At 50.1% G+C, this 25,162-nt stretch overlaps 1 protein-coding gene across 5 annotated transcripts in view; it reads left to right on the top strand.

Moving 5' to 3' along the window:
- Positions 1 to 25,162, top strand: part of CACNA1F (calcium voltage-gated channel subunit alpha1 F) — a 562,890-nt gene that overhangs the window by 446,583 nt on the left and 91,145 nt on the right. For all 5 annotated transcript variants that reach the window (XM_085629889.1, XM_085629888.1, XM_085629886.1 and 2 more), the window contains 3 exons: positions 19,668 to 19,769; positions 22,839 to 22,969; positions 23,170 to 23,280. In XM_085629889.1, the coding sequence (XP_085486015.1) occupies positions 19,668 to 19,769; positions 22,839 to 22,969; positions 23,170 to 23,280 (344 nt within the window). The remainder of the gene's footprint in view (positions 1 to 19,667; positions 19,770 to 22,838; positions 22,970 to 23,169; positions 23,281 to 25,162) is intronic.

Here is a 25,162-nt window from a genome sequence, read left to right as displayed (position 1 = left end):
GACTAATTTGCATGTAGCCAGGTTCTGAGCTGGGATGGTGCAGTGAGCTAAAAAACGGTGATGGATTAAAACCATGATCTCTTGACTTGGTAAGAGTATTCTGCATCATTCAGAAACTCTGTCCATCACCACCCCCTTTTTTCCAAATCGTTTTTATCCACACTCAGTGTGGGAGGGTATGCTCAGACGTGAGTCCCTTGCTCATTGCACCATCAGGATTCAGGCAAGCCGGGCCGACGAAGGCTGTGATGCCAGAAACCTGTCCCCGGAAGCTTGTTTCCTTCCCAGTATAAGAATTGGCTTGGTAGTTTGGTTTGCCCTGTTTCCATCATGCACTGGGACAGGTACAGACTAATTTGCATGTAGCCAGGTTCTGAGATGGGATGGTGCAGTGAGCTAAAAAACGGTGATGGATTAAAACCATGATCTCTTGACTTGGTAAGAGTATTCTGCATCATTCAGAAACTCTGTCCATCACCACCCCCTTTTTTCCAAATCGTTTTTATCCACACTCAGTGTGGGAGGGTATGCTCAGACGTGAGTCCCTTGCTCATTGCACCATCAGGATTCAGGCAAGCCGGGCCGACGAAGGCTGTGATGCCAGAAACCGGTCCCCGGAAGCTTGTTTCCTTCCCAGTATAAGAATTGGCTTGGTAGTTTGGTTTGCCCTGTTCCCATCATGCACTGGGACAGGTACAGACTAATTTGCATGTAGCCAGGTTCTGAGCTGGGATGGTGCAGTGAGCTAAAAAACGGTGATGGATTAAAACCATGATCTCTTGACTTGGTAAGAGTATTCTGCATCATTCAGAAACTCTGTCCATCACCACCCCCTTTTTTCCAAATCGTTTTTATCCACACTCAGTGTGGGAGGGTATGCTCAGACGTGAGTCCCTTGCTCATTGCACCATCAGGATTCAGGCAAGCCGGGCCGACGAAGGCTGTGATGCCAGAAACCGGTCCCCGGAAGCTTGTTTCCTTCCCAGTATAAGAATTGGCTTGGTAGTTTGGTTTGCCCTGTTCCCATCATGCACTGGGACAGGTACAGACTAATTTGCATGTAGCCAGGTTCTGAGCTGGGATGGTGCAGTGAGCTAAAAAACGGTGATGGATTAAAACCATGGTCTCTTGACTTGGTAAGAGTATTCTGCATCATTCAGAAACTCTGTCCATCACCACCCCCTTTTTTCCAAATCGTTTTTATCCACACTCAGTGTGGGAGGGTATGCTCAGACGTGAGTCCCTTGCTCATTGCACCATCAGGATTCAGGCAAGCCGGGCCGACGAAGGCTGTGATGCCAGAAACCGGTCCCCGGAAGCTTGTTTCCTTCCGAGTATAAGAATTGGCTTGGTAGTTTGGTTTGCCCTGTTCCCATCATGCACTGGGACAGGTACAGACTAATTTGCATGTAGCCAGGTTCTGAGCTGGGATGGTGCAGTGAGCTAAAAAACGGTGATGGATTAAAACCATGATCTCTTGACTTGGTAAGAGTATTCTGCATCATTCAGAAACTCTGTCCATCACCACCCCCTTTTTCCCAAATCGTTTTTATCCACACTCAGTGTGGGAGGGTATGCTCAGACGTGAGTCCCTTGCTTATTGCACCATCAGGATTCAGGCAAGCCGGGCCGACGAAGGCTGGGATGCCAGAAACCGGTCCCCGGAAGCTTGTTTCCTTCCCAGTATAAGAATTGGCTTGGTAGTTTGGTTTGCCCTGTTCCCATCATGCACTGGGACAGGTACAGACTAATTTGCATGTAGCCAGGTTCTGAGCTGGGATGGTGCAGTGAGCTAAAAAACGGTGATGGATTAAAACCATGATCTCTTGACTTGGTAAGAGTATTCTGCATCATTCAGAAACTCTGTCCATCACCACCCCCTTTTTTCCAAATCGTTTTTATCCACACTCAGTGTGGGAGGGTATGCTCAGACGTGAGTCCCTTGCTCATTGCACCATCAGGATTCAGGCAAGCCGGGCCGACGAAGGCTGTGATGCCAGAAACCGGTCCCCGGAAGCTTGTTTCCTTCCCAGTATAAGAATTGGCTTGGTAGTTTGGTTTGCCCTGTTCCCATCATGCACTGGGACAGGTACAGACTAATTTGCATGTAGCCAGGTTCTGAGCTGGGATGGTGCAGTGAGCTAAAAAACGGTGATGGATTAAAACCATGATCTCTTGACTTGGTAAGAGTATTCTGCATCATTCAGAAACTCTGTCCATCACCACCCCCTTTTTTCCAAATTGAAGTCCCGCCACGTGCAGGGATCCTGGAGACTTCTTTACAGTATATCTGAAGTCCCGCCACGTGCAGGGATCCTGGAGACTTCTTTACAGTATATCTGAAGTCCCGCCACGTGCAGGGATCCTGGAGACTTTTTTACAGTATATCTGAAGTCCCGCCTCGTGCAGGGATCCTGGAGACTTCTTTACAGTATATCTGAAGTCCCGCCACGTGCAGGGATCCTGGAGACTTCTTTACAGTATATCTGAAGTCCCGCCACGTGCAGGGATCATGGAGACTTCTTTACAGTATATCTGAAGTCCCGCCACGTGCAGGGATCCTGGAGACTTCTTTACAGTATATCTGAAGTCCCGCCACGTGCAGGGATCATGGAGACTTCTTTACAGTATATCTGAAGTCCCGCCACGTGCAGGGATCCTGGAGACTTCTTTACAGTATATCTGAAGTCCCGCCACGTGCAGGGATCCTGGTGACTTCTTTACAGTATATCTGAAGTCCCGCCACGTGCAGGGATCCTGGAGACTTCTTTACAGTATTTCTGAAGTTCCGCCACGTGCAGGGATCCTGGAGACTTCTTTAAAGTATATCTGAAGTCCTGCCACGTGCAGGGATCCTGGAGACTTCTTTACAGTATATCTGAAGTCCCGCCTTGTGCAAGGATCCTGGAGACTTCTTTACTCTATATCTGAAGTCCCGCCACGTGAAGGGATCCTGGAGACTTCTTTACAGTACATCTGAAGTCCCGCCACGTGCAGGGATCCTGGAGACTTCTTTACAGTATATCTGAAGTCCTGCCACGTGCAGGGATCCTAGAGACTTCTTTACAGTATATCTGAAGTCCCGCCTCGTGCAGGGATCCTGGATACTTCTTTACAGTATATCTGAAGTCCCGCCTCGTGCAAGGATCCTGGAGACTTCTTTACAGTATATCTGAAGTCCCGCCTCGTGCAAGGATCCTGGAGACTTCTTTACAGTATATCTGAAGTCCCGCCACGTGCAGGGATCCTGGAGACTTCTTTACAGTATATCTGAAGTCCCGGCTCGTGCAGGAATCCTGGATACTTCTTTACAGTATATCTGAAGTCCCGCCACGTGCAGGGATCCTGGAGACTTCTTTACAGTATATCTGAAGTCCCGCCACGTGCAGGGATCCTGGAGACTTCTTTACAGTATATCTGAAGTCCCGCCTCGTGCAAGGATCCTGGAGACTTCTTTACTCTATATCTGAAGTCCCGCCACGTGCAGGGATCCTGGAGACTTCTTTACAGTACATCTGAAGTCCCGCCACGTGCAGGGATCCTGGAGACTTCTTTACAGTATATCTGAAGTCCCGCCATGTGCAGGGATCCTGGAGACTTCTTTACAGTATATCTGAAGTCACGCCTCGTGCAGGGATCCTGGAGACTTCTTTTCAGTATATCTGAAGTCCAGCCACGTGCAGGGATCCTGGAGACTTCTTTACAGTATATCTGAAGTCCCGCCACGTGCAGGGATCCTGGAGACTTCTTTACAGTATATCTGAAGTCACGCCTCGTGCAGGGATCCTGGAGACTTCTTTTCAGTATATCTGAAGTCCCGCCACCTGCAGGGATCCTGGAGACTTCTTTACAGTATATCTGAAGTCCTGCCACGTGCAGGGATCCTGGAGACTTCTTTACAGTATATCTGAAGTCCCACCTCGTGCAGGGATCCTGGATACTTCTTTACAGTATATCTGAAGTCCCGCCACGTGCAGGGATCCTGGAGACTTCTTTACAGTATATCTGAAGTCCCGCCTCGTGCAAGGATCCTGGAGACTTCTTTACTCTATATCTGAAGTCCCGCCACGTGCAGGGATCCTGGAGACTTCTTTACAGTACATCTGAAGTCCCGCCACGTGCAGGGATCCTGGAGACTTCTTTACAGTATATCTGAAGTCCTGCCACGTGCAGGGATCCTGGAGACTTCTTTACAGTATATCTGAATTCCTGCCACGTGCAGGGATCCTAGAGACTTCCTTACAGTATATATGAAGTCCCGCCTCGTGCAGGGATCCTGGAGACTTCTTTACAGTATATCTGAAGTCCCGCCACGTGCAGGGATCCTGGAGACTTCTTTACAGTATATCTGAAGTCCCGCCTCGTGCAAGGATCCTGGAGACTTCTTTACTCTATATCTGAAGTCCCGCCACATGCAGGGATCCTGGAGACTTCTTTACAGTATATCTGAAGTCCCGCCACAAGCAGGGATCCTGGAGACTTCTTTACAGTATATCTGAAGTCCCGCCACGTGCAGGGATCCTGGAGACTTCTTTACAGTATATCTGAAGTCACGCCTCGTGCAGGGATCCTGGAGACTTCTTTTCAGTATATCTGAAGTCCCGCCATGTGCAGGGATCCTGGAGACTTCTTTACAGTATATCTGAAGTCCCGCCACGTGCAGGGATCCTGGAGACTTCTTTACAGTATATCTGAAGTCCCGCCACGTGCAGGGATCCTGGAGACTTCTTTACAGTATATCTGAAGTCCCGCCACGTGCAGGGATCCTGGAGACTTCTTTACAGTATATCTGAAGTCCCGCCACCTGCAGGGATCCTGGAGACTTCTTTACAGTATATCTGAAGTCCTGCCACGTGCAGGGATCCTGGAGACTTCTTTACAGTATATCTGAAGTCCCGCCTCGTGCAGGGATCCTGGATACTTCTTTACAGTATATCTGAAGTCCCGCCACGTGCAGGGATCCTGGAGACTTCTTTACAGTATATCTGAAGTCCCGCCACGTGCAGGGATCCTGGAGACTTCTTTACAGTATATCTGAAGTCATGCCTCGTGCAGGGATCCTGGAGACTTCTTTTCAGTACATCTGAAGTCCCGCCACGTGCAGGGATCCTGGAGACTTCTTTACAGTATATCTGAAGTCCCGCCACGTGCAGGGATCCTGGAGACTTCTTTACAGTATATCTGAAGTCACGCCTCGTGCAGGGATCCTGGAGACTTCTTTTCAGTATATCTGAAGTCCCGCCACGTGCAGGGATCCTGGAGACTTCTTTACAGTATATCTGAAGTCCCGCCACGTGCAGGGATCCTGGAGACTTCTTTACAGTATATCTGAAGTCCCGCCACGTGCAGGGGGCCCGATTCACAGAATTAACTTAAGACAAAATCCTAAACTTACTACTTTTGGTATTCACAGAATGCACTTACTACTTTTGGTATTCACAGAATGCACCTACTACTTTTGGTATTCACAGAATGGATTTACGACTACTAACTTTACGTCCGCACTTGGGCCGGAATTTCCCGGCCCGGAGGCGGAGCTTCCGGCCCGGAGGTGGGGATTCTGGCCAGTGGCGGAGATTTAGCCATGGCCAAAATCTCCACCTCTGGCCCGGAAGCTCCGCCTCTGGCCCGGAAGCCCCACCTCCGGGCCGGAAGCTCCGCCTCCGGGCCGGAATTTCCGGCCCGAGTGGGGACGTAAAGTTAGTAGTCGTAAATCCATTCTGTGAATACCAAAAGTAGTAAGTGCATTCTGTGAATACCAAAAGTAGTAAGTGCATTCTGTGAATACCAAAATGGTAGTAAGTTTAGGATTTTGTCTTAAGTTAGTTCTGTGAATCGGGCCCAGGCATCCTGGAGACTTCTTTACAGTATATCTGAAGTCCCGCCACGTGCAGGGATCCTGGAGACTTCTTTACAGTATATCTGAAGTCCTGCCACGTGCAGGGATCCTGGAGACTTCTTTACAGTATATCTGAAGTCCTGCCACGTGCAGGGATCCTAGAGACTTCCTTACAGTATATCTGAAGTCCCGCCTCGTGCAGGGATCCTGGAGACTTCTTTACAGTATATCTGAGGTCCCGCCACGTGCAGGGATCCTGGAGACTTCTTTACAGTATATCTGAAGTCCCGCCTCGTGCAAGGATCCTGGAGACTTCTTTACTCTATATCTGAAGTCCCGCCACGTGCAGGGATCCTGGAGACTTCTTTACAGTATATCTGAAGTCCCGCCTCGTGCAGGGATCCTGGATACTTCTTTACAGTATATCTGAAGTCCCGCCACGTGCAGGGATCCTGGAGACTTCTTTACAGTATATCTGAAGTCCCGCCTCGTGCAAGGATCCTGGAGACTTCTTTACTCTATATCTGAAGTCCCGCCACGTGCAGGGATCCTGGAGACTTCTTTACAGTACATCTGAAGTCCCGCCACGTGCAGGGATCCTGGAGACTTCTTTACAGTATATCTGAAGTCCTGCCACGTGCAGGGATCCTGGAGACTTCTTTACAGTATATCTGAATTCCTGCCACGTGCAGGGATCCTAGAGACTTCCTTACAGTATATCTGAAGTCCCGCCTCGTGCAGGGATCCTGGAGACTTCTTTACAGTATATCTGAAGTCCCGCCACGTGCAGGGATCCTGGAGACTTCTTTACAGTATATCTGAAGTCCCGCCTCGTGCAAGGATCCTGGAGACTTCTTTACTCTATATCTGAAGTCCCGCCACGTGCAGGGATCCTGGAGACTTCTTTACAGTATATCTGAAGTCCCGCCACAAGCAGGGATCCTGGAGACTTCTTTACAGTATGTCTGAAGTCCCGCCACGTGCAGGGATCCTGGAGACTTCTTTACAGTATATCTGAAGTCACGCCTCGTGCAGGGATCCTGGAGACTTCTTTTCAGTATATCTGAAGTTCTGCCATGTGCAGGGATCCTGGAGACTTCTTTACAGTATATCTGAAGTCCCGCCACGTGCAGGGATCCTGGAGACTTCTTTACAGTATATCTGAAGTCCCGCCACGTGCAGGGATCCTGGAGACTTCTTTACAGTATATCTGAAGTCCCGCCACGTGCAGGGATCCTGGAGACTTCTTTACAGTATATCTGAAGTCCCGCCACCTGCAGGGATCCTGGAGACTTCTTTACAGTATATCTGAAGTCCTGCCACGTGCAGGGATCCTGGAGACTTCTTTACAGTATATCTGAAGTCCCGCCTCGTGCAGGGATCCTGGATACTTCTTTACAGTATATCTGAAGTCCCGCCACGTGCAGGGATCCTGGAGACTTCTTTACAGTATATCTGAAGTCCCGCCACGTGCAGGGATCCTGGAGACTTCTTTACAGTATATCTGAAGTCATGCCTCGTGCAGGGATCCTGGAGACTTCTTTTCAGTATATCTGAAGTCCCGCCACGTGCAGGGATCCTGGAGACTTCTTTACAGTATATCTGAAGTCCCGCCACGTGCAGGGATCCTGGAGACTTCTTTACAGTATATCTGAAGTCACGCCTCGTGCAGGGATCCTGGAGACTTCTTTTCAGTATATCTGAAGTCCCGCCATGTGCAGGGATCCTGGAGACTTCTTTACAGTATATCTGAAGTCCCGCCACGTGCAGGGATCCTGGAGACTTCTTCACAGTATATCTGAAGTCCCGCCACGTGCAGGGGGCCCGATTCACAGAATTAACTTAAGACAAAATCCTAAACTTACTACTTTTGGTATTCACAGAATGCACTTACTACTTTTGGTATTCACAGAATGCACCTACTACTTTTGGTATTCACAGAATGGATTTACGACTACTAACTTTACGTCCGCACTTGGGCCGGAAATTCCCGGCCCGGAGGCGGAGCTTCCGGCCCGGAGGTGGGGATTCTGGCCAGTGGCGGAGATTTAGCCATGGCCAAAATCTCCACCTCTGGCCCGGAAGCTCCGCCTCTGGCCCGGAAGCCCCACCTCCGGGCCGGAAGCTCCGCCTCCGGGCCGGAATTTCCGGCCCGAGTGGGGACGTAAAGTTAGTAGTCGTAAATCCATTCTGTGAATACCAAAAGTAGTAAGTGCATTCTGTGAATACCAAAAGCAGTAAGTGCATTCTGTGAATACCAAAATGGTAGTAAGTTTAGGATTTTGTCTTAAGTTAGTTCTGTGAATCGGGCCCAGGCATCCTGGAGACTTCTTTACAGTATATCTGAAGTCCCGCCACGTGCAGGGATCCTGGAGACTTCTTTACAGTATATCTGAAGTCCTGCCACGTGCAGGGATCCTGGAGACTTCTTTACAGTATATCTGAAGTCCTGCCACGTGCAGGGATCCTAGAGACTTCCTTACAGTATATCTGCAGTCCCGCCTCGTGCAGGGATCCTGGAGACTTCTTTACAGTATATCTGAAGTCCCGCCACGTGCAGGGATCCTGGAGACTTCTTTACAGTATATCTGAAGTCCCGCCTCGTGCAAGGATCCTGGAGACTTCTTTACTCTATATCTGAAGTCCCGCCACGTGCAGGGATCCTGGAGACTTCTTTACAGTATATCTGAAGTCCCGCCTCGTGCAGGGATCCTGGATACTTCTTTACAGTATATCTGAAGTCCCGCCACGTGCAGGGATCCTGGAGACTTCTTTACAGTATATCTGAAGTCCCGCCTCGTGCAAGGATCCTGGAGACTTCTTTACTCTATATCTGAAGTCCCGCCACGTGCAGGGATCCTGGAGACTTCTTTACAGTACATCTGAAGTCCCGCCACGTGCAGGGATCCTGGAGACTTCTTTACAGTATATCTGAAGTCCTGCCACGTGCAGGGATCCTGGAGACTTCTTTACAGTATATCTGAATTCCTGCCACGTGTAGGGATCCTAGAGACTTCCTTACAGTATATCTGAAGTCCCGCCTCGTGCAGGGATCCTGGAGACTTCTTTACAGTATATCTGAAGTCCCGCCACGTGCAGGGATCCTGGAGACTTCTTTACAGTATATCTGAAGTCCCGCCACAAGCAGGGATCCTGGAGACTTCTTTACAGTATATCTGAAGTCCCGCCACGTGCAGGGATCCTGGAGACTTCTTTACAGTATATCTGAAGTCACGCCTCGTGCAGGGATCCTGGAGACTTCTTTTCAGTATATCTGAAGTCCCGCCATGTGCAGGGATCCTGGAGACTTCTTTACAGTATATCTGAAGTCCCGCCACGTGCAGGGATCCTGGAGACTTCTTTACAGTATATCTGAAGTCCCGCCACGTGCAGGGATCCTGGAGACTTCTTTACAGTATATCTGAAGTCCCGCCACCTGCAGGGATCCTGGAGACTTCTTTACAGTATATCTGAAGTCCTACCACGTGCAGGGATCCTGGAGACTTCTTTACAGTATATCTGAAGTCCCGCCTCGTGCAGGGATCCTGGATACTTCTTTACAGTATATCTGAAGTCCCGCCACGTGCAGGGATCCTGGAGACTTCTTTACAGTATATCTGAAGTCCCGCCACGTGCAGGGATCCTGGAGACTTCTTTACAGTATATCTGAAGTCATGCCTCGTGCAGGGATCCTGGAGACTTCTTTTCAGTATATCTGAAGTCCTGCCACGTGCAGGGATCCTGGAGACTTCTTTACAGTATATCTGAAGTCCCGCCACGTGCAGGGATCCTGGAGACTTCTTTACAGTATATCTGAAGTCACGCCTCGTGCAGGGATCCTGGAGACTTCTTTTCAGTATATCTGAAGTCCCGCCATGTGCAGGGATCCTGGAGACTTCTTTACAGTATATCTGAAGTCCCGCCACGTGCAGGGATCCTGGAGACTTCTTTACAGTATATCTGAAGTCCCGCCACGTGCAGGGGGCCCGATTCACAGAATTAACTTAAGACAAAATCCTAAACTTACTACTTTTGGTATTCACAGAATGCACTTACTACTTTTGGTATTCACAGAATGCACCTACTACTTTTGGTATTCACAGAATGGATTTACGACTACTAACTTTACGTCCGCACTTGGGCCGGAAATTCCCGGCCCGGAGGCGGAGCGTCCGGCCCGGAGGTGGGGATTCTGGCCAGTGGCGGAGATTTAGCCATGGCCAAAATCTCCACCTCTGGCCCGGAAGCTCCGCCTCTGGCCCGGAAGCCCCACCTCCGGGCCGGAAGCTCCGCCTCCGGGCCGGAATTTCCGGCCCGAGTGGGGACGTAAAGTTAGTAGTCGTAAATCCATTCTGTGAATACCAAAAGTAGTAAGTGCATTCTGTGAATACCAAAAGCAGTAAGTGCATTCTGTGAATACCAAAATGGTAGTAAGTTTAGGATTTTGTCTTAAGTTAGTTCTGTGAATCGGGCCCAGGCATCCTGGAGACTTCTTTACAGTATATCTGAAGTCCCGCCACGTGCAGGGATCCTGGAGACTTCTTTACAGTATATCTGAAGTCCTGCCACGTGCAGGGATCCTGGAGACTTCTTTACAGTATATCTGAAGTCCTGCCACGTGCAGGGATCCTAGAGACTTCCTTACAGTATATCTGAAGTCCCGCCTCGTGCAGGGATCCTGGAGACTTCTTTACAGTATATCTGAAGTCCCGCCACGTGCAGGGATCCTGGAGACTTCTTTACAGTATATCTGAAGTCCCGCCTCGTGCAAGGATCCTGGAGACTTCTTTACTCTATACCTGAAGTCCTGCCACGTGCAGGGATCCTGGAGACTTCTTTACAGTATATCTGAAGTCACGCCTCGTGCAGGGATCCTGGAGACTTCTTTTCAGTATATCTGAAGTCCCGCCATGTGCAGGGATCCTGGAGACTTCTTTACAGTATATCTGAAGTCCCGCCACGTGCAGGGATCCTGGAGACTTCTTTACAGTATATCTGAAGTCCCACCACGTGCAGGGATCCTGGAGACTTCTTTACAGTATATCTGAAGTCCCGCCACGTGCAGGGATCCTGGAGACTTCTTTACAGTATATCTGAAGTCCCGCCACCTGCAGGGATCCTGGAGACTTCTTTACAGTATATCTGAAGTCCTGCCACGTGCAGGGATCCTGGAGACTTCTTTACAGTATATCTGAAGTCCCGCCTCGTGCAGGGATCCTGGATACTTCTTTACAGTATATCTGAAGTCCCGCCACGTGCAGGGATCCTGGAGACTTCTTTACAGTATATCTGAAGTCATGCCTCGTGCAGGGATCCTGGAGACTTCTTTTCAGTATATCTGAAGTCCCGCCACGTGCAGGGATCCTGGAGACTTCTTTACAGTATATCTGAAGTCCCGCCACGTGCAGGGATCCTGGAGACTTCTTTACAGTATATCTGAAGTCACGCCTCGTGCAGGGATCCTGAAGACTTCTTTTCAGTATATCTGAAGTCCCGCCACGTGCAGGGATCCTGGAGACTTCTTTACAGTATATCTGAAGTCCCGCCTCGTGCAAGGATCCTGGAGACTTCTTTACTCTATATCTGAAGTCCCGCCACGTGCAGGGATCCTGGAGACTTCTTTACAGTACATCTGAAGTCCCGCCACGTGCAGGGATGCTGGAGACTTCTTTACAGTATATCTGAAGTCCTGCCACGTGCAGGGATCCTGGAGACTTCTTTACAGTATATCTGAATTCCTGCCACGTGCAGGGATCCTAGAGACTTCCTTACAGTATATCTGAAGTCCCGCCTCGTGCAGGGGTCCTGGAGACTTCTTTACAGTATATCTGAAGTCCCGCCACGTGCAGGGATCCTGGAGACTTCTTTACAGTATATCTGAAGTCCCGCTTTGTGCAAGGATCCTGGAGACTTCTTTACTCTATATCTGAAGTCCCGCCACGTGCAGGGATCCTGGAGACTTCTTTACAGTATATCTGAAGTCCCGCCACAAGCAGGGATCCTGGAGACTTCTTTACAGTATATCTGAAGTCCCGCCACGTGCAGGGATCCTGGAGACTTCTTTATAGTATATCTGAAGTCACGCCTCGTGCAGGGATCCTGGAGACTTCTTTTCAGTATATCTGAAGTCCCGCCATGTGCAGGGATCCTGGAGACTTCTTTACAGTATATCTGAAGTCCCGCCACGTGCAGGGATCCTGGAGACTTCTTTACAGTATATCTGAAGTCCCGCCACGTGCAGGGATCCTGGAGACTTCTTTACAGTATATCTGAAGTCCCGCCACGTGCAGGGATCCTGGAGACTTCTTTACAGTATATCTGAAGTCCCGCCACCTGCAGGGATCCTGGAGACTTCTTTACAGTATATCTGAAGTCCTGCCACGTGCAGGGATCCTGGAGACTTCTTTACAGTATATCTGAAGTCCCGCCTCGTGCAGGGATCCTGGATACTTCTTTACAGTATATCTGAAGTCCCGCCACGTGCAGGGATCCTGGAGACTTCTTTACAGTATATCTGAAGTCCCGCCACGTGCAGGGATCCTGGAGACTTCTTTACAGTATATCTGAAGTCATGCCTCGTGCAGGGATCCTGGAGACTTCTTTTCAGTATATCTGAAGTCCCGCCACGTGCAGGGATCCTGGAGACTTCTTTACAGTATATCTGAAGTCCCGCCACGTGCAGGGATCCTGGAGACTTCTTTACAGTATATCTGAAGTCACGCCTCGTGCAGGGATCCTGGAGACTTCTTTTCAGTATATCTGAAGTCCCGCCACGTGCAGGGATCCTGGAGACTTCTTTACAGTATATCTGCAGTCCCGCCACGTGCAGGGATCCTGGAGACTTCTTTACAGTATATCTGAAGTCCCGCCACGTGCAGGGGGCCCGATTCACAGAATTAACTTAAGACAAAATCCTAAACTTACTACTTTTTGTATTCACAGAATGCACTTACTACTTTTGGTATTCACAGAATGCACCTACTACTTTTGGTATTCACAGAATGGATTTACGACTACTAACTTTACGTCCGCACTTGGGCCGGAAATTCCCGGCCCGGAGGCGGAGCTTCCGGCCCGGAGGTGGGGATTCTGGCCAGTGGCGGAGATTTAGCCATGGCCAAAATCTCCACCTCTGGCCCGGAAGCTCCGCCTCTGGCCCGGAAGCCCCACCTCCGGGCCGGAAGCTCCGCCTCCGGGCCGGAATTTCCGGCCCGAGTGGGGACGTAAAGTTAGTAGTCGTAAATCCATTCTGTGAATACCAAAAGTAGTAAGTGCATTCTGTGAATACCAAAAGCAGTAAGTGCATTCTGTGAATACCAAAATGGTAGTAAGTTTAGGATTTTGTCTTAAGTTAGTTCTGTGAATCGGGCCCAGGGATCCTGGAGACTTCTTTACAGTATATCTGAAGTCCCGCCACGTGCAGGGATCCTGGAGACTTCTTTACAGTATATCTGAAGTCCTGCCACGTGCAGGGATCCTGGAGACTTCTTTACAGTATATCTGAAGTCCTGCCACGTGCAGGGATCCTAGAGACTTCCTTACAGTATATCTGAAGTCCCGCCTCGTGCAGGGATCCTGGAGACTTCTTTACAGTATATCTGAAGTCCCGCCACGTGCAGGGATCCTGGAGACTTCTTTACAGTATATCTGAAGTCCCGCCTCGTGCAAGGATCCTGGAGACTTCTTTACTCTATATCTGAAGTCCCGCCACGTGCAGGGATCCTGGAGACTTCTTTACAGTATATCTGAAGTCACGCCTCGTGCAGGGATCCTGGAGACTTCTTTTCAGTATATCTGAAGTCCCGCCATGTGCAGGGATCCTGGAGACTTCTTTACAGTATATCTGAAGTCCCGCCACGTGCAGGGATCCTGGAGACTTCTTTACAGTATATCTGAAGTCCCGCCACGTGCAGGGATCCTGGAGACTTCTTTACAGTATATCTGAAGTCCCGCCACGTGCAGGGATCCTGGAGACTTCTTTACAGTATATCTGAAGTCCCGCCACCTGCAGGGATCCTGGAGACTTCTTTACAGTATATCTGAAGTCCTGCCACGTGCAGGGATCCTGGAGACTTCTTTACAGTATATCTGAACTCCCGCCTCGTGCAGGGATCCTGGATACTTCTTTACAGTATATCTGAAGTCCCGCCACGTGCAGGGATCCTGGAGACTTCTTTACAGTATATCTGAAGTCCCGCCACGTGCAGGGATCCTGGAGACTTCTTTACAGTATATCTGAAGTCATGCCTCGTGCAGGGATCCTGGAGACTTCTTTTCAGTATATCTGAAGTCCCGCCACGTGCAGGGATCCTGGAGACTTCTTTACAGTATATCTGAAGTCCCGCCACGTGCAGGGATCCTGGAGACTTCTTTACAGTATATCTGAAGTCCCGCCACGTGCAGGGGGCCCGATTCACAGAATTAACTTAAGACAAAATCCTAAACTTACTACTTTTGGTATTCACAGAATGCATTTACTACTTTTGGTATTCACAGAATGCACCTACTACTTTTGGTATTCACAGAATGGATTTACGACTACTAACTTTACGTCCGCACTTGGGCCGGAAATTCCCGGCCCGGAGGCGGAGCTTCCGGCCCGGAGGTGGGGATTCTGGCCAGTGGCGGAGATTTAGCCATGGCCAAAATCTCCACCTCTGGCCCGGAAGCTCCGCCTCTGGCCCGGAAGCCCCACCTCGCAGAAAGAGCTCTTCATACTTTAGATGTTAAAAGAGCATTGCTTTATTACATCGAGAGAACAAAACCCTTTCGTAAGACCAAACAACTTTTCATGTCTTTCTCACCACCACACAAGGGCAACCCCATATCAAAATCGGGGATAGCTCGGCGGATTGTTAAATGTATACAAATGTGGTACCACAAAGCAAAACGTACTTTATCTGTTCCTCCTAAAGCCCACTCTACACGAAAAATAGGGGCTTCCATGGCATTTTTAGGGAACCTTCCCTTAGATGACATCTGCAGAGCAGCTACATGGTCTACACCGCACACATTCACAAAACACTACTTTGTAGATATGCAAGCAAAACAACAGGCAGGTGTGGGCCAGGCTGTACTCAAAACACTATTTCAAACTACTGCAGCAGATACTGGTGGTCGCCGCTAACGGGGGGTACTGCTATACAATCTATGCATAGTGTGTAATCTGCAGCTCATATGCCTCGAACGGAATATGCTACTTACCAGTATGCATCTGTTATTGGCATGTAGAGCTGCAGATCTACACATGCCCACCCGCCTCCCCGGCTACCTTTATCTGTTCCAGTATTATCTTACTTAGATACAGCACACATGGACATCTTTTCTGTTTCTTACAAAGCTCCATCATTTCCCTGCTGGCGAAAAACCATCTGAGGATGGAGCCGATGCCCATGCGCACTATTATCCTAAGGAGGAGTCACCTATCTCGTGACTACAAAGACTTTCCAGGACAAAAACAAGTGCAAACATCCGGGCCCAACACCAGATGGCGATCTATGCATAGTGTGTAGATCTGCAGCTCTACATGCCAAGAACAGATGCATACTGGTAAGTAGCATATTCCCTCCGAAGAAAATGACTTATCACAAAAATCTCCTTGAGCTACGAAAAGTTAATTTTGTGCTGAAGGCATTTCTTCTATCCTACAAGAGAAATCTCTTCATTTTCAGACAGCACAACAACAATGTAATATTTCAACAAACAAGTGAGAACAAGATGCAGGGCCTTGTCTCATGGAGCTCAGACAGTTTATAATTGGTCGATAGCCAGAGACCTGAGCATCTCTGCAACCCGTCTTCCAGAGGCTCCAAATCTTCAAGCAGACTCCCTCAGCACAATTCTTCAGGAAAACCATGAGTGGGTTCTTCCCGACACGTTACATTGATTTATTCACAACTGCAGACACAAACAAATGCCCACATTTTGCCTCGACGTGCTACCAAGGTGCTATCAACCAGGGGCATTGAAGAATGATCTGGCAGACTTCTCTACGCATTCCCTTCGATCCCTCGGATCCCATCTGTAATCATCAAACTGTCCTACGCGAAGGCCAGAATGATTTTGACAGCTGCAGAGTGGCCCCTACCGTGGTGGTTCACAGACCTTCCTCACGTGTTGGAGTGTCCACCCATGAGGCTGCTGTGCAGACCGGGCCTTCTCATGAAGTTCGGAGGTCAGATGGTTCATCCCAGTCTCTCGTCTTTGAGTTTGGCAGCATGGCTCCAGAGCTCGTACAATATGAACATGTGAACTTTCCACAAGAATGCATGAATGTTCTCAAGGAGGCTAAATGACCATCGACGCATTCAGCTTATTCTTTCAAATTGACGACATTCTGTATCTGGGGTTCTAACAAGAACTTTGATCCAATGAAGTACTAAGAAGAAGCTCTTCTTCCACATTTGCTTTACCTGGACAAATCAGGCGTACAATTCTCTTCTATTAAAGTTCATTTGGAGACAATTACTGCCTATAGAAAATGTCCTTCACAAACCTCTGTTTTTTTTAAATTCCTTATATTAAAGACTTCTTAGAGGGTATGGAAAATGTTTTCCCTCCAATATGTCATCCCTCCCCTCCCTGTGAGTTGAACGTGGTTCTTTCACTTCTAATGCAGTCTCCTTTTGTGCCCATCGATAAAGCCACTTTGCAAACCTTTCATGGAAGGCTGCTTTCCTCGCAGCCGTTACATCAGCACATAGTGTTAGTGAGATTCAGGCATTATGTTCTCAAGAACCATACACGGGTTCCATAGTAGTAAAGCGGCAATAAGAACTCATCCGAAATTCTTACCAAAAGTTGTTTCGGATTTCCACAGTCACCAGACCATTTATTTGCCTAGTTTCTTTCAGTACCCGTCCACTCCAGCTGAAAGAACGTTTTATACTCGAGGTGTCAGGTGAGTCTTATAATTTCATAAGGACAAAAAAAAAGCTATCAGCAAGTCTGATCAATTGTTCATAAACTATGGCCCGGTCCATTCAGGTTTAGCCACATCCAAACAATTATGCTACCACAAAGCAAATATGGTTCAATCGGGTAAACCTGAAGCTCATTCCACTACAGGGACAGCAGCTACAGCTGCTTTAATGATAAACATACCCACAGCTGAAATATGTAAAGCAGCTATGTGGAGATCTGTTCCCACTTTTGTCAAACACTAGTGTTTGGAGTCAGATGCAAGAACAGATGCTTAAGCAGGTCGGGCTTCTCTGAGTGATCTCTTTGCTAAGTTTCTCAAAAGATCGTCCTTTTTCTCTTCGCGCACAGTGGGTCGGGATGGGCTTGCTACTCTATTCAGTGCTTATGGTTATCGATGGAGAGCCCCTGAGAGAGAAGGGAAGGTTTGTTACCTGTAATCCTAGTTCTCTCTCGGGGGAATCTCCATTGGAATCATAAGCAACCCTCCCTCCTCCTCAGTAGAAGAAACAGAGATGATTAATGTACATTTCATTTCCCTTTCTAATAATTTCACTGTCTCGGTAAAAAGAACTGAGGCGACTGCCACCTGCTGGGCATGATGGGGTACTGGTGGCTGTGAGTCCTTAAAGGCGCAGGGCCTCTTTTCATATCTACACAGTTGCAGCCTATAGAGCTCCATTGTCCTCTCCTTCTTCTTTTTCCTTTTAAAAAGGGTTTGTGAATGAGATTTACATATTCAAATAATGCAATTCCAGTTTATTTTCCAGATTATTTATATCTGTTACCCTTTCTCAAATGCAATCTGAAGCAATCGGCAAACATAGCCTTCTCATGGGCTGCAAAGGATTACTATTTGAAGGGCCTGTCCAGGCCTTACTGAAGAGAAGCGAACATCTATACTCCAGAAGATATACCGTAGAGAGTTGCCCTGGGATCCCCGCTTGTTTGTCCGGATTATTCACTGCTCGTGATTTGAATGGAGAGTCCCCTGAGAGAGAACTAGGATGCTGGGAAGAAACCATTCCATTATTTTATTGTATAAACGTTATATGGCCGGAATTGTTTTTTCTGTGAAAATTGAATGAACATTTTTGTTCCAGAAGCATGCACTACATCACAACGCATTAAGCGTCCATAACCTGCTACCTCTCTCTTCACTCGCTGACTTAGTGTTCGTCTTTGACCTTGTACAGCACTGCGCTGCCCTCGGATTCACCACGTACAGAGGGCACAGTCCTAGCTTGATAGTTCACCAGGTTATTACGATTAATGTCACAGCGCTAGATCATGGCTCCCACCACCTCTGTACAGAGAAGGAACAACAGCTACAGTGGAGAGAGCTTGAACCTGAGGACGAGACGGTCAAGTGCCCTGTGTGCTGCGAGCGTCCCCTGACTCGTTAGAAGCTCCCTCAAGCTGTGCTGTGGGTCTGCACTAACTTACCAGATGCACAGCATTAAGCCGTGCTAAGAGTCTACCCTAACTCACAGAAGCACTGCACAGTGGGGCCTTCCTTAGTCTAGACCTGCTTCCAACTCCATGCCAACCGCGTCCAGGGGTTTCAGCATTTTCGAGCTAAGTGACATTTTTGACAGTTTCTTGGCAGCCTTGGTTCAGACCCACTTCGTTGTCCCAGCTTAGGTCGGTGAATAAGGACAGCGGTCACTTGATGCATGGTAGCATGCACCATTGGTCCATCGATTGTTAGCAAGTCCTCAGCAAGGTAACGGAGACCTCGGTGTGACACAGATCGCATAGACCTCAGTGTGGTGAGGACCCCAGAGACCCCGGTGTGACGAAGACCTCTAAGACCTTGGTGTGACAAGGTCCTCTGAGACCTTGCCGTGACCAAGAATGCTGTGACCCTGGTACGACCAAGACTGCTGAGGCAAGACCGCTGAAACCCAGGTGCAAAGGAGACCGCTGAGACCCCTGGGTGACAATGACCTGTGAGACCCCTGTGTGACAATGACCTCTGAGACCGCTGTGTAATGATGACCTCTGAGACCCATGTGTGGCGAAGGCCTCTAAGACTCTGACATGGCAAGGACCTCTGAGACCCTAGCATGACCAAGACCGCTGTGACCCCAGTATGACAAAGACTGCTGAGACCCCTGGGTGACAATGACCTGTGAGTCCCCTGTGTGACAATGACCTCTGAGACCGCTGTGTGATGGTGACCTCTGAGACCCATGTGTGGCGAAGGCCTCTAAGACTCTGGCGTGACAAGGACCTCTGAGACCCTGGCGTGACCAAGACCGCTGTGACCCCAGTATGACAAAGACTGCTGAGACCCCTGTGTGACGATGACCGCTAAGTCCCTGGTGTGACAGAGACTGCTGAGACCCCTGTGTGATGATGACCTCTGAGACCCCTGTGTGGCGAACACCGCTGAGATCCTGGCATGACGGAGACCACTGTGATCGCCTCATACTTCCCGTACCCAGGTGCTGTTTTTGCTACAGTGCCCTAAGGAGGCCTCTTAGCCCTGCAAAATGTCAGGGCCCTTTGCTCTATGTCTTTTTTCTCATGGTACCTGTCCTACATTTCCTAAGTTTTAATAAATGCCATTTTATTTTAAAAGGTAAAGCTGCAACTGCTTAAGGCACAGTGGTAGATTGGTGTGGGTCCAGAACACTGCTGGTCACAGCTGAAGAGCATTGGAAGGGCTGTGTAGTGCCTCTGCCCTACAATAGCAGTAGGCGCTGAGTGCCAGGTCTGCAGTATCATGGCACCGGTACAGCAATAGAGGGCTAAATTCTGAAATAGCAGAGACTGCAGCATGGTATTGTCTGGTTCTTTGGATTGACTCTTCCAGGGCCCTGGTGTGGCTTAAACATGGGCGCAGCTCTGTCAGGAGGGCTGGTCGCTTCCTTACTGATGTCCCTTCTTTCTGGCCCAACAGGAAACCTGGAGGCAGCAAATGAGGAACTGCGAGCCGTGATCAAGAAGATCTGGAAGCGAACCAAACAAAAGATCTTGGATGAGGTGATCCCCCCGCCCGAAGGTATGTCCCTGAACCCTTACCCCCTATATCTTTGAGGTTTTCCTCCCACCTGAAGTTATGTCCCTGAACCTTTACCCCTATATCGTGAATGAAGCCATCCCCCCACCTGAAAGTATGTCCCTGAACCCTTACCCCCTATATCTTTGAGGTGATCCCCCCCCAGAAGGTATGTCCCTGAACCCTTGCCCCTATATCTTTGAGGTGATCCCCCCCCAGAAGGTATGTCCCTGAACCCTTACCCCCTATATCTTTGAGGTGATCCCCCCCCAGAAGGTATGTCCCTGAACCCTTACCCCATATATCTTTGAGGTGATCCCCCCCAGAAGGTATGTCCCTGAACCCTTACCCCCTATATCTTTGAGGTGATCCCCCCCCCCAGAAGGTATGTCCCTGAACCCTTACCACCTATATCTTTGAGGTGATCCCCCCCAGAAGGTATGTCCCTGAACCCTTACCCCCTATGTCTTTGAGGTGATCCCCCCACCAGAAGGTATGTCCCTGAACCCTTACCCCCTATATCTTTGAGGTGATCCCCCCAGAAGGTATGTCCCTGAACCTTTACCCCTATATCTTTGAGGTGATCCCCCCCCCAGAAGGTATGTCCCTGAACCCTTACCCCCTATGTCTTTGAGGTGATCCCCCCACCAGAAGGTATGTCCCTGAACCCTTACCCCCTATATCTTTGAGGTGATCCCCCCCAGAAGGTATATCCCTGAACCCTTACCCCCTATGTCTTTGAGGTGATCCCCCCACCAGAAGGTATGTCCCTGAACCCTTACCCCCTATATCTTTGAGGTGATCCCCCCCAGAAGGTATGTCCCTGAACCCTTACCCCCTATGTCTTTGAGGTGATCCCCCCACCAGAAGGTATGTCCCTGAACCCTTACCCCCTATATCTTTGAGGTGATCCCCCCCAGAAGGTATGTCCCTGAACCCTTACCCCCTATGTCTTTGAGGTGATACCCCCACCAGAAGGTATGTCCCTAAACCCTTACCCCCTATATCATGGATGAGGTGATCCTCCTCCTGAAGCTCAGTCTCTGAGTGCTCCGTAATACCATATGAGCCTCAAGCCCAAGGTCCATCTGTAATACAACCATGAGATTTTGTGCGAAATCATCTCTCACTGAAAGTACACAGCTACCCTGCTCGATCCTTAACGGCCTGATCCCTCTCTCAAGTGTTGCTTGTGTCCTTCTGGACAACATCATGAAGGAACGGTAGGGCTTCTAGATGAGAGTATCCGTCTAGACCATAGCATGAAGGAATGGGTTTAACCATATGTATTAAGGTGTACACACATTAGGTGTGCACCCCATCATTTCCTATTCATAGGATTGCTTAGGAGTGGTACGCACAGGCTGGTCCTCGTGTGGTCCTGAAGAGCTTTTAGGGATAGTTCGAAACATGTCGACCCGATACTAGGGACACCATACTCATTAAAGTTTAGGTATTTCCCTATCATTAACCCCTGATTTTAAATATACGAACAAAAGTCTAAATTTACGACTTTGGGAATTCACATAGGGCATTTACATGTAGTGTCTTGATGTCCATACTCGGGGCAGAGATCCATCCTGAGTGCGGACATAAAGATAGCACTCGTAAGTGCCCTTTGTGAATTCCCAAGTCGTAAACTTAGATGTTTGGGCTAAGTTAAGACCAACCAATCAATCAATCAATCAATCAAACATTTGTAGAGCGCACTACATACCCGTGAGGGTCTCAAGGTGCTGGAGGGGTGGGGGGCGCTACTGATCGAACAGCCAGGTCTTGAGTAGCCTCCTGAAGGTCAGCAGGTTTTGGGTCTGTCGTAAACTCAGTGGGAGGGTGTTCCAGGTCTTGGCGGCAAGGTGGATGAAGGATCTCCTGCCGGTGGTTGTTCTTCAGATGCGCGGGACTGTGGCGAGTGTGAGGTCGACGGAGCGGAGCTGGCAGTCGGGGATGTAGAAGGAAAGTCGTCTGTTGAGGTAGGCTGGGCCGGTCTTGTGGAGTGCCTTGTGTGCGTGGATGAGGAGCTTGAAGGATATCCTCTTGTTGACAGGGAGCCAGTGCAGGTTTCTCAGGTGGGGGGTGATGTGGCCATGGCGTGGTACGTCGAGGATCAGTCGTGCCGAGGCGTTTTGGATGCATTGCAGTCGTTTGATGAGCTTGGTCGGGATTCCCGCGTAGAGGGCGTTTCCGTAGTCGAGTCTGCTTCTGACGAGGGCCTGGGTGACTGCTCTTCTATCTGTCGGGATCCACCTGTAGATCTTGCGGAGCATGCGGAGACCAAACATCTACGTTTACCTTTGTGACTCGGGCTTTCTGAGTGTAGGATAAATTATGTCCTACAGGGAACACGGCCAATGTTTGCACCAAACGGTTGTTCCGCTTCAGGTGGTCCAATTTTTCTCTGGACCTCACAGCCTGCAATCTGTTGTCCAGCGGACTCTCCTCTCGAAACCCTGTAGATGTGTGTTGGGTTGTGGGTATAAACATTGAGTTCCAGCCAGCCTGCACGTATGCTTCCTCATCACTCAATCACTGGTACTACTAGGGCAACAAGGAGGAGAGACTTCTTGCTTTTTATCCGAGCTCCTCTCACTCCTGGGCGCAGGTAGATCACAGAAGTGGACGGGATCTTCCCAGAGTGTCCCAGTCTTGCTGTCTCACAACCATCATCTTGAGGGAGGCTCTCGGGTTACACGGTCACTTGTAGCACAATTCAGATGCTCTTATGAAACAACGTGATGTCCAGATAAAGGGAGTTATAGAAACAATGCTAAGAATGACATTCTAACGTCCAAGGTGTGATAAGCAACAGACAGAGAACCAGAAATCAGTAGAATACCTTCCTGTGCCATGAGTTTTCCCGGTGCTGTGTTACCTCACTCCATGGCATGTGCATGCATTGATTTATTATTATGTTTTTCTGCTGCATCCACTGGGGTTTCCCTGGTTTCCCTCAGTATCTCCCCAGGTTCTGTTGCTCTACCCACTGCCAGGTGACGCCCCTATGGGTGCTGTAATGATTCTCAGTGAGCGCTGCTCACACTCTCTCCCCTATCATATCATTCATGCCCACAGAAGAGGAGGTGACTGTAGGGAAGTTCTATGCCACTTTCCTGATCCAGGATTACTTCCGGAAGTTCCGTCGACGGAAGGAGAAGGGGCTTCTGGGATCAGAAATGCTGCCCAGCAACTCCACCACTCTGCAGGTGAGAGGCTTGCACAGACATCGGTGGGTATCTCAGTCCTTCTTGTTATCTCTCTTTTGTTCTGGTTTTAGCCCTCTCTCTCGTTGGCCTCCTCTCTCTCACTTTCTCTCTCCTCTGTGCATCTCTTCCTCCCATTCAGTTCTCTCCTTCTCACTAGCTGTGCCTTTCTTTGGTTCTTTTCCCTTCCTTCTGTGCTGCAGGCTGGTTTGAAGACCCTGCAGGACCTGGGTCCTGAGATCCGCCGGGCCTTGTCCTGTGACATGGAGGACGATCTCATTGGACAAGTTCTGGAGCGACGCGCCTCATGCAAGGTTGGAGATATGGTTCATCGAGCCCCTTCCTTCTGTGCTGTGTCCCTGTCACTGTACCCCATAGCCGGCGCCCAGGTCCTGTCTGCGAGACTCATGGTCTGTGTGCACTGCTGCTCCTGGGGCTGTTTTTCTCCCAGTTGTGTTGGGGGGGTCCTGTGATTCTGTGCGGTATGAGCATTGTACCCATGTGGTAGTTCCAATGTGAGGGGAGCTCTGAGACACTTCTTGAAGTATGAATGGTCTGCAGCTGTTTGAGCAGCACTGTGCCCCCGCACAGCAGGTGATGTTGTTCCTTAGGCAGGTCTGTTGTGGGAGACCTCTGAGATCTTTCTCCTCGGGTGGCTAATATATCTCCTGGATGTATCTATGCTATGATAGGTACTTTGTACAAGGGGCCTTGAGTCTGTCTACACTGGCCTGGCACAAGTTTCCACAGAACCACTGTGTTGGAAGGCGGACCCCGAGGAGTCGGTGCGACCACCAAGGGGGGGGCCCTCACACTGCACGAAGTAGCCGAGCGCTGCCGAGAAGTCTCCTGAGAGATCCTTCTCCTATCACGTCCTAGCACAGTAACACCACCACACAGGACTCAAGGAGGTTGTCTTGTGACAAGCAATTCTTTATCAGCAATAAAAAGGTTACGAGGTCAATATTTACACGAAGGGATCGAGGGATCCACCAAAAGTCTCAGTGTCTCTTTGGAAGGGTCGGGGTAGCGGGACAGTCTTTGGCAGGAATGCAGTACGAGGGTACCTGGGGCCCAGTTCTTATCCTCAAGCTGGAGGACCTCCGGATCTCGGAGGGGTTGAGCCGCGACGGCGTCAGCAGGGCTCTGGCGTACAGTTCGTGGAGAGCCGCGATCCAATCAGCAGGGCTCTCAAGATGGTTTCTGCTCAGCTCGAGCCGCGACGTCGTCAGCAGGGCTCCGAGGGAGGTTTCAGCGAGGTTGGGCCGCGACGGCGTCAGCAGGGCTCCGATGTTCCAGGTGGTTCAGAAAGGGTTCACAGGAAGGAGCCGCGACGCAGTCAGCAGGGCTCGTGATGGTTCCGACAAGAGTTCTTCTCCGTAGGGTCAGCCGCGATTCAATCAGCAGGGCTCTCGACTCCGGGATACAACTGCCGAGCTGTGGTGGGGTCGCCCCAGATATAGGTCTGGAGCCCTTTGATGTCCGGACCTATGCGCCCGAGGGGGCGGAGTGGCCGGGTGGAGGTGGCCAGACGCCCAGCAGGAGAGGCGCCAGGCCCATGGGAGTTGCAGGGCGATCACACCTCGAGAGGGGAGGACAGTTGGGTGTCCCATCGATACTGTCCTCCGCCGGGGGCGATGAATGGTTCCTGCGGCACCCCCTGGCTAGTTCGTGGTGCCTCGATGTCGGGGCTTCGCTGGGGTCGAGGCCGGGTTGAGCGGGGTCGCGCCGGCTGGTGCACGGTGTGACGTGGATGCCAACAAGATGGCGGAGCCACGAGGAGTATGCGTCCACGTGCAGCTCCGGGTGAAGGGCCTTGGTGCAGTTCAGACGGGTGGCCCGTGACGGCCGGGGCGGGGAACGGGCACAATCCAGGGGGTTAAGGACCACGCCACGAGGCCGGGTCCAACAGGCGTCCCCCCCAGCCGAAGGCATGGAGAGTCACCCATCTCCTTGGGGATTCTCCTCGTCAAGGCGGAAGAAGCGGGACAGGCCGTCGGCGTTGGCGTGGTCATTGCCGGGCCGGTGTTCGACGTCAAAGTCCATCCCTTGTAGCGAGATGGACCACCGCAGCAGCTTGGGGTTCTCGCCCCGCATTTGCATTAGCCATTGCAAGGGCCGGTGGTCGGTCTGGACCCGGAAGTGGGTGCCAAAGAGGTAGGGCCGGAGCTTCTTGAGGGCCCACACCACAGCGAA

Source organism: Triturus cristatus, chromosome 10, assembly GCF_964204655.1.
Source record: "Triturus cristatus chromosome 10, aTriCri1.1, whole genome shotgun sequence".
Lineage (NCBI taxonomy): Eukaryota > Metazoa > Chordata > Amphibia > Caudata > Salamandridae > Triturus > Triturus cristatus.
The sequence above is the reverse complement of the archived record's forward strand: the minus strand, read 5'-3'. Positions and strand labels throughout refer to the sequence as shown.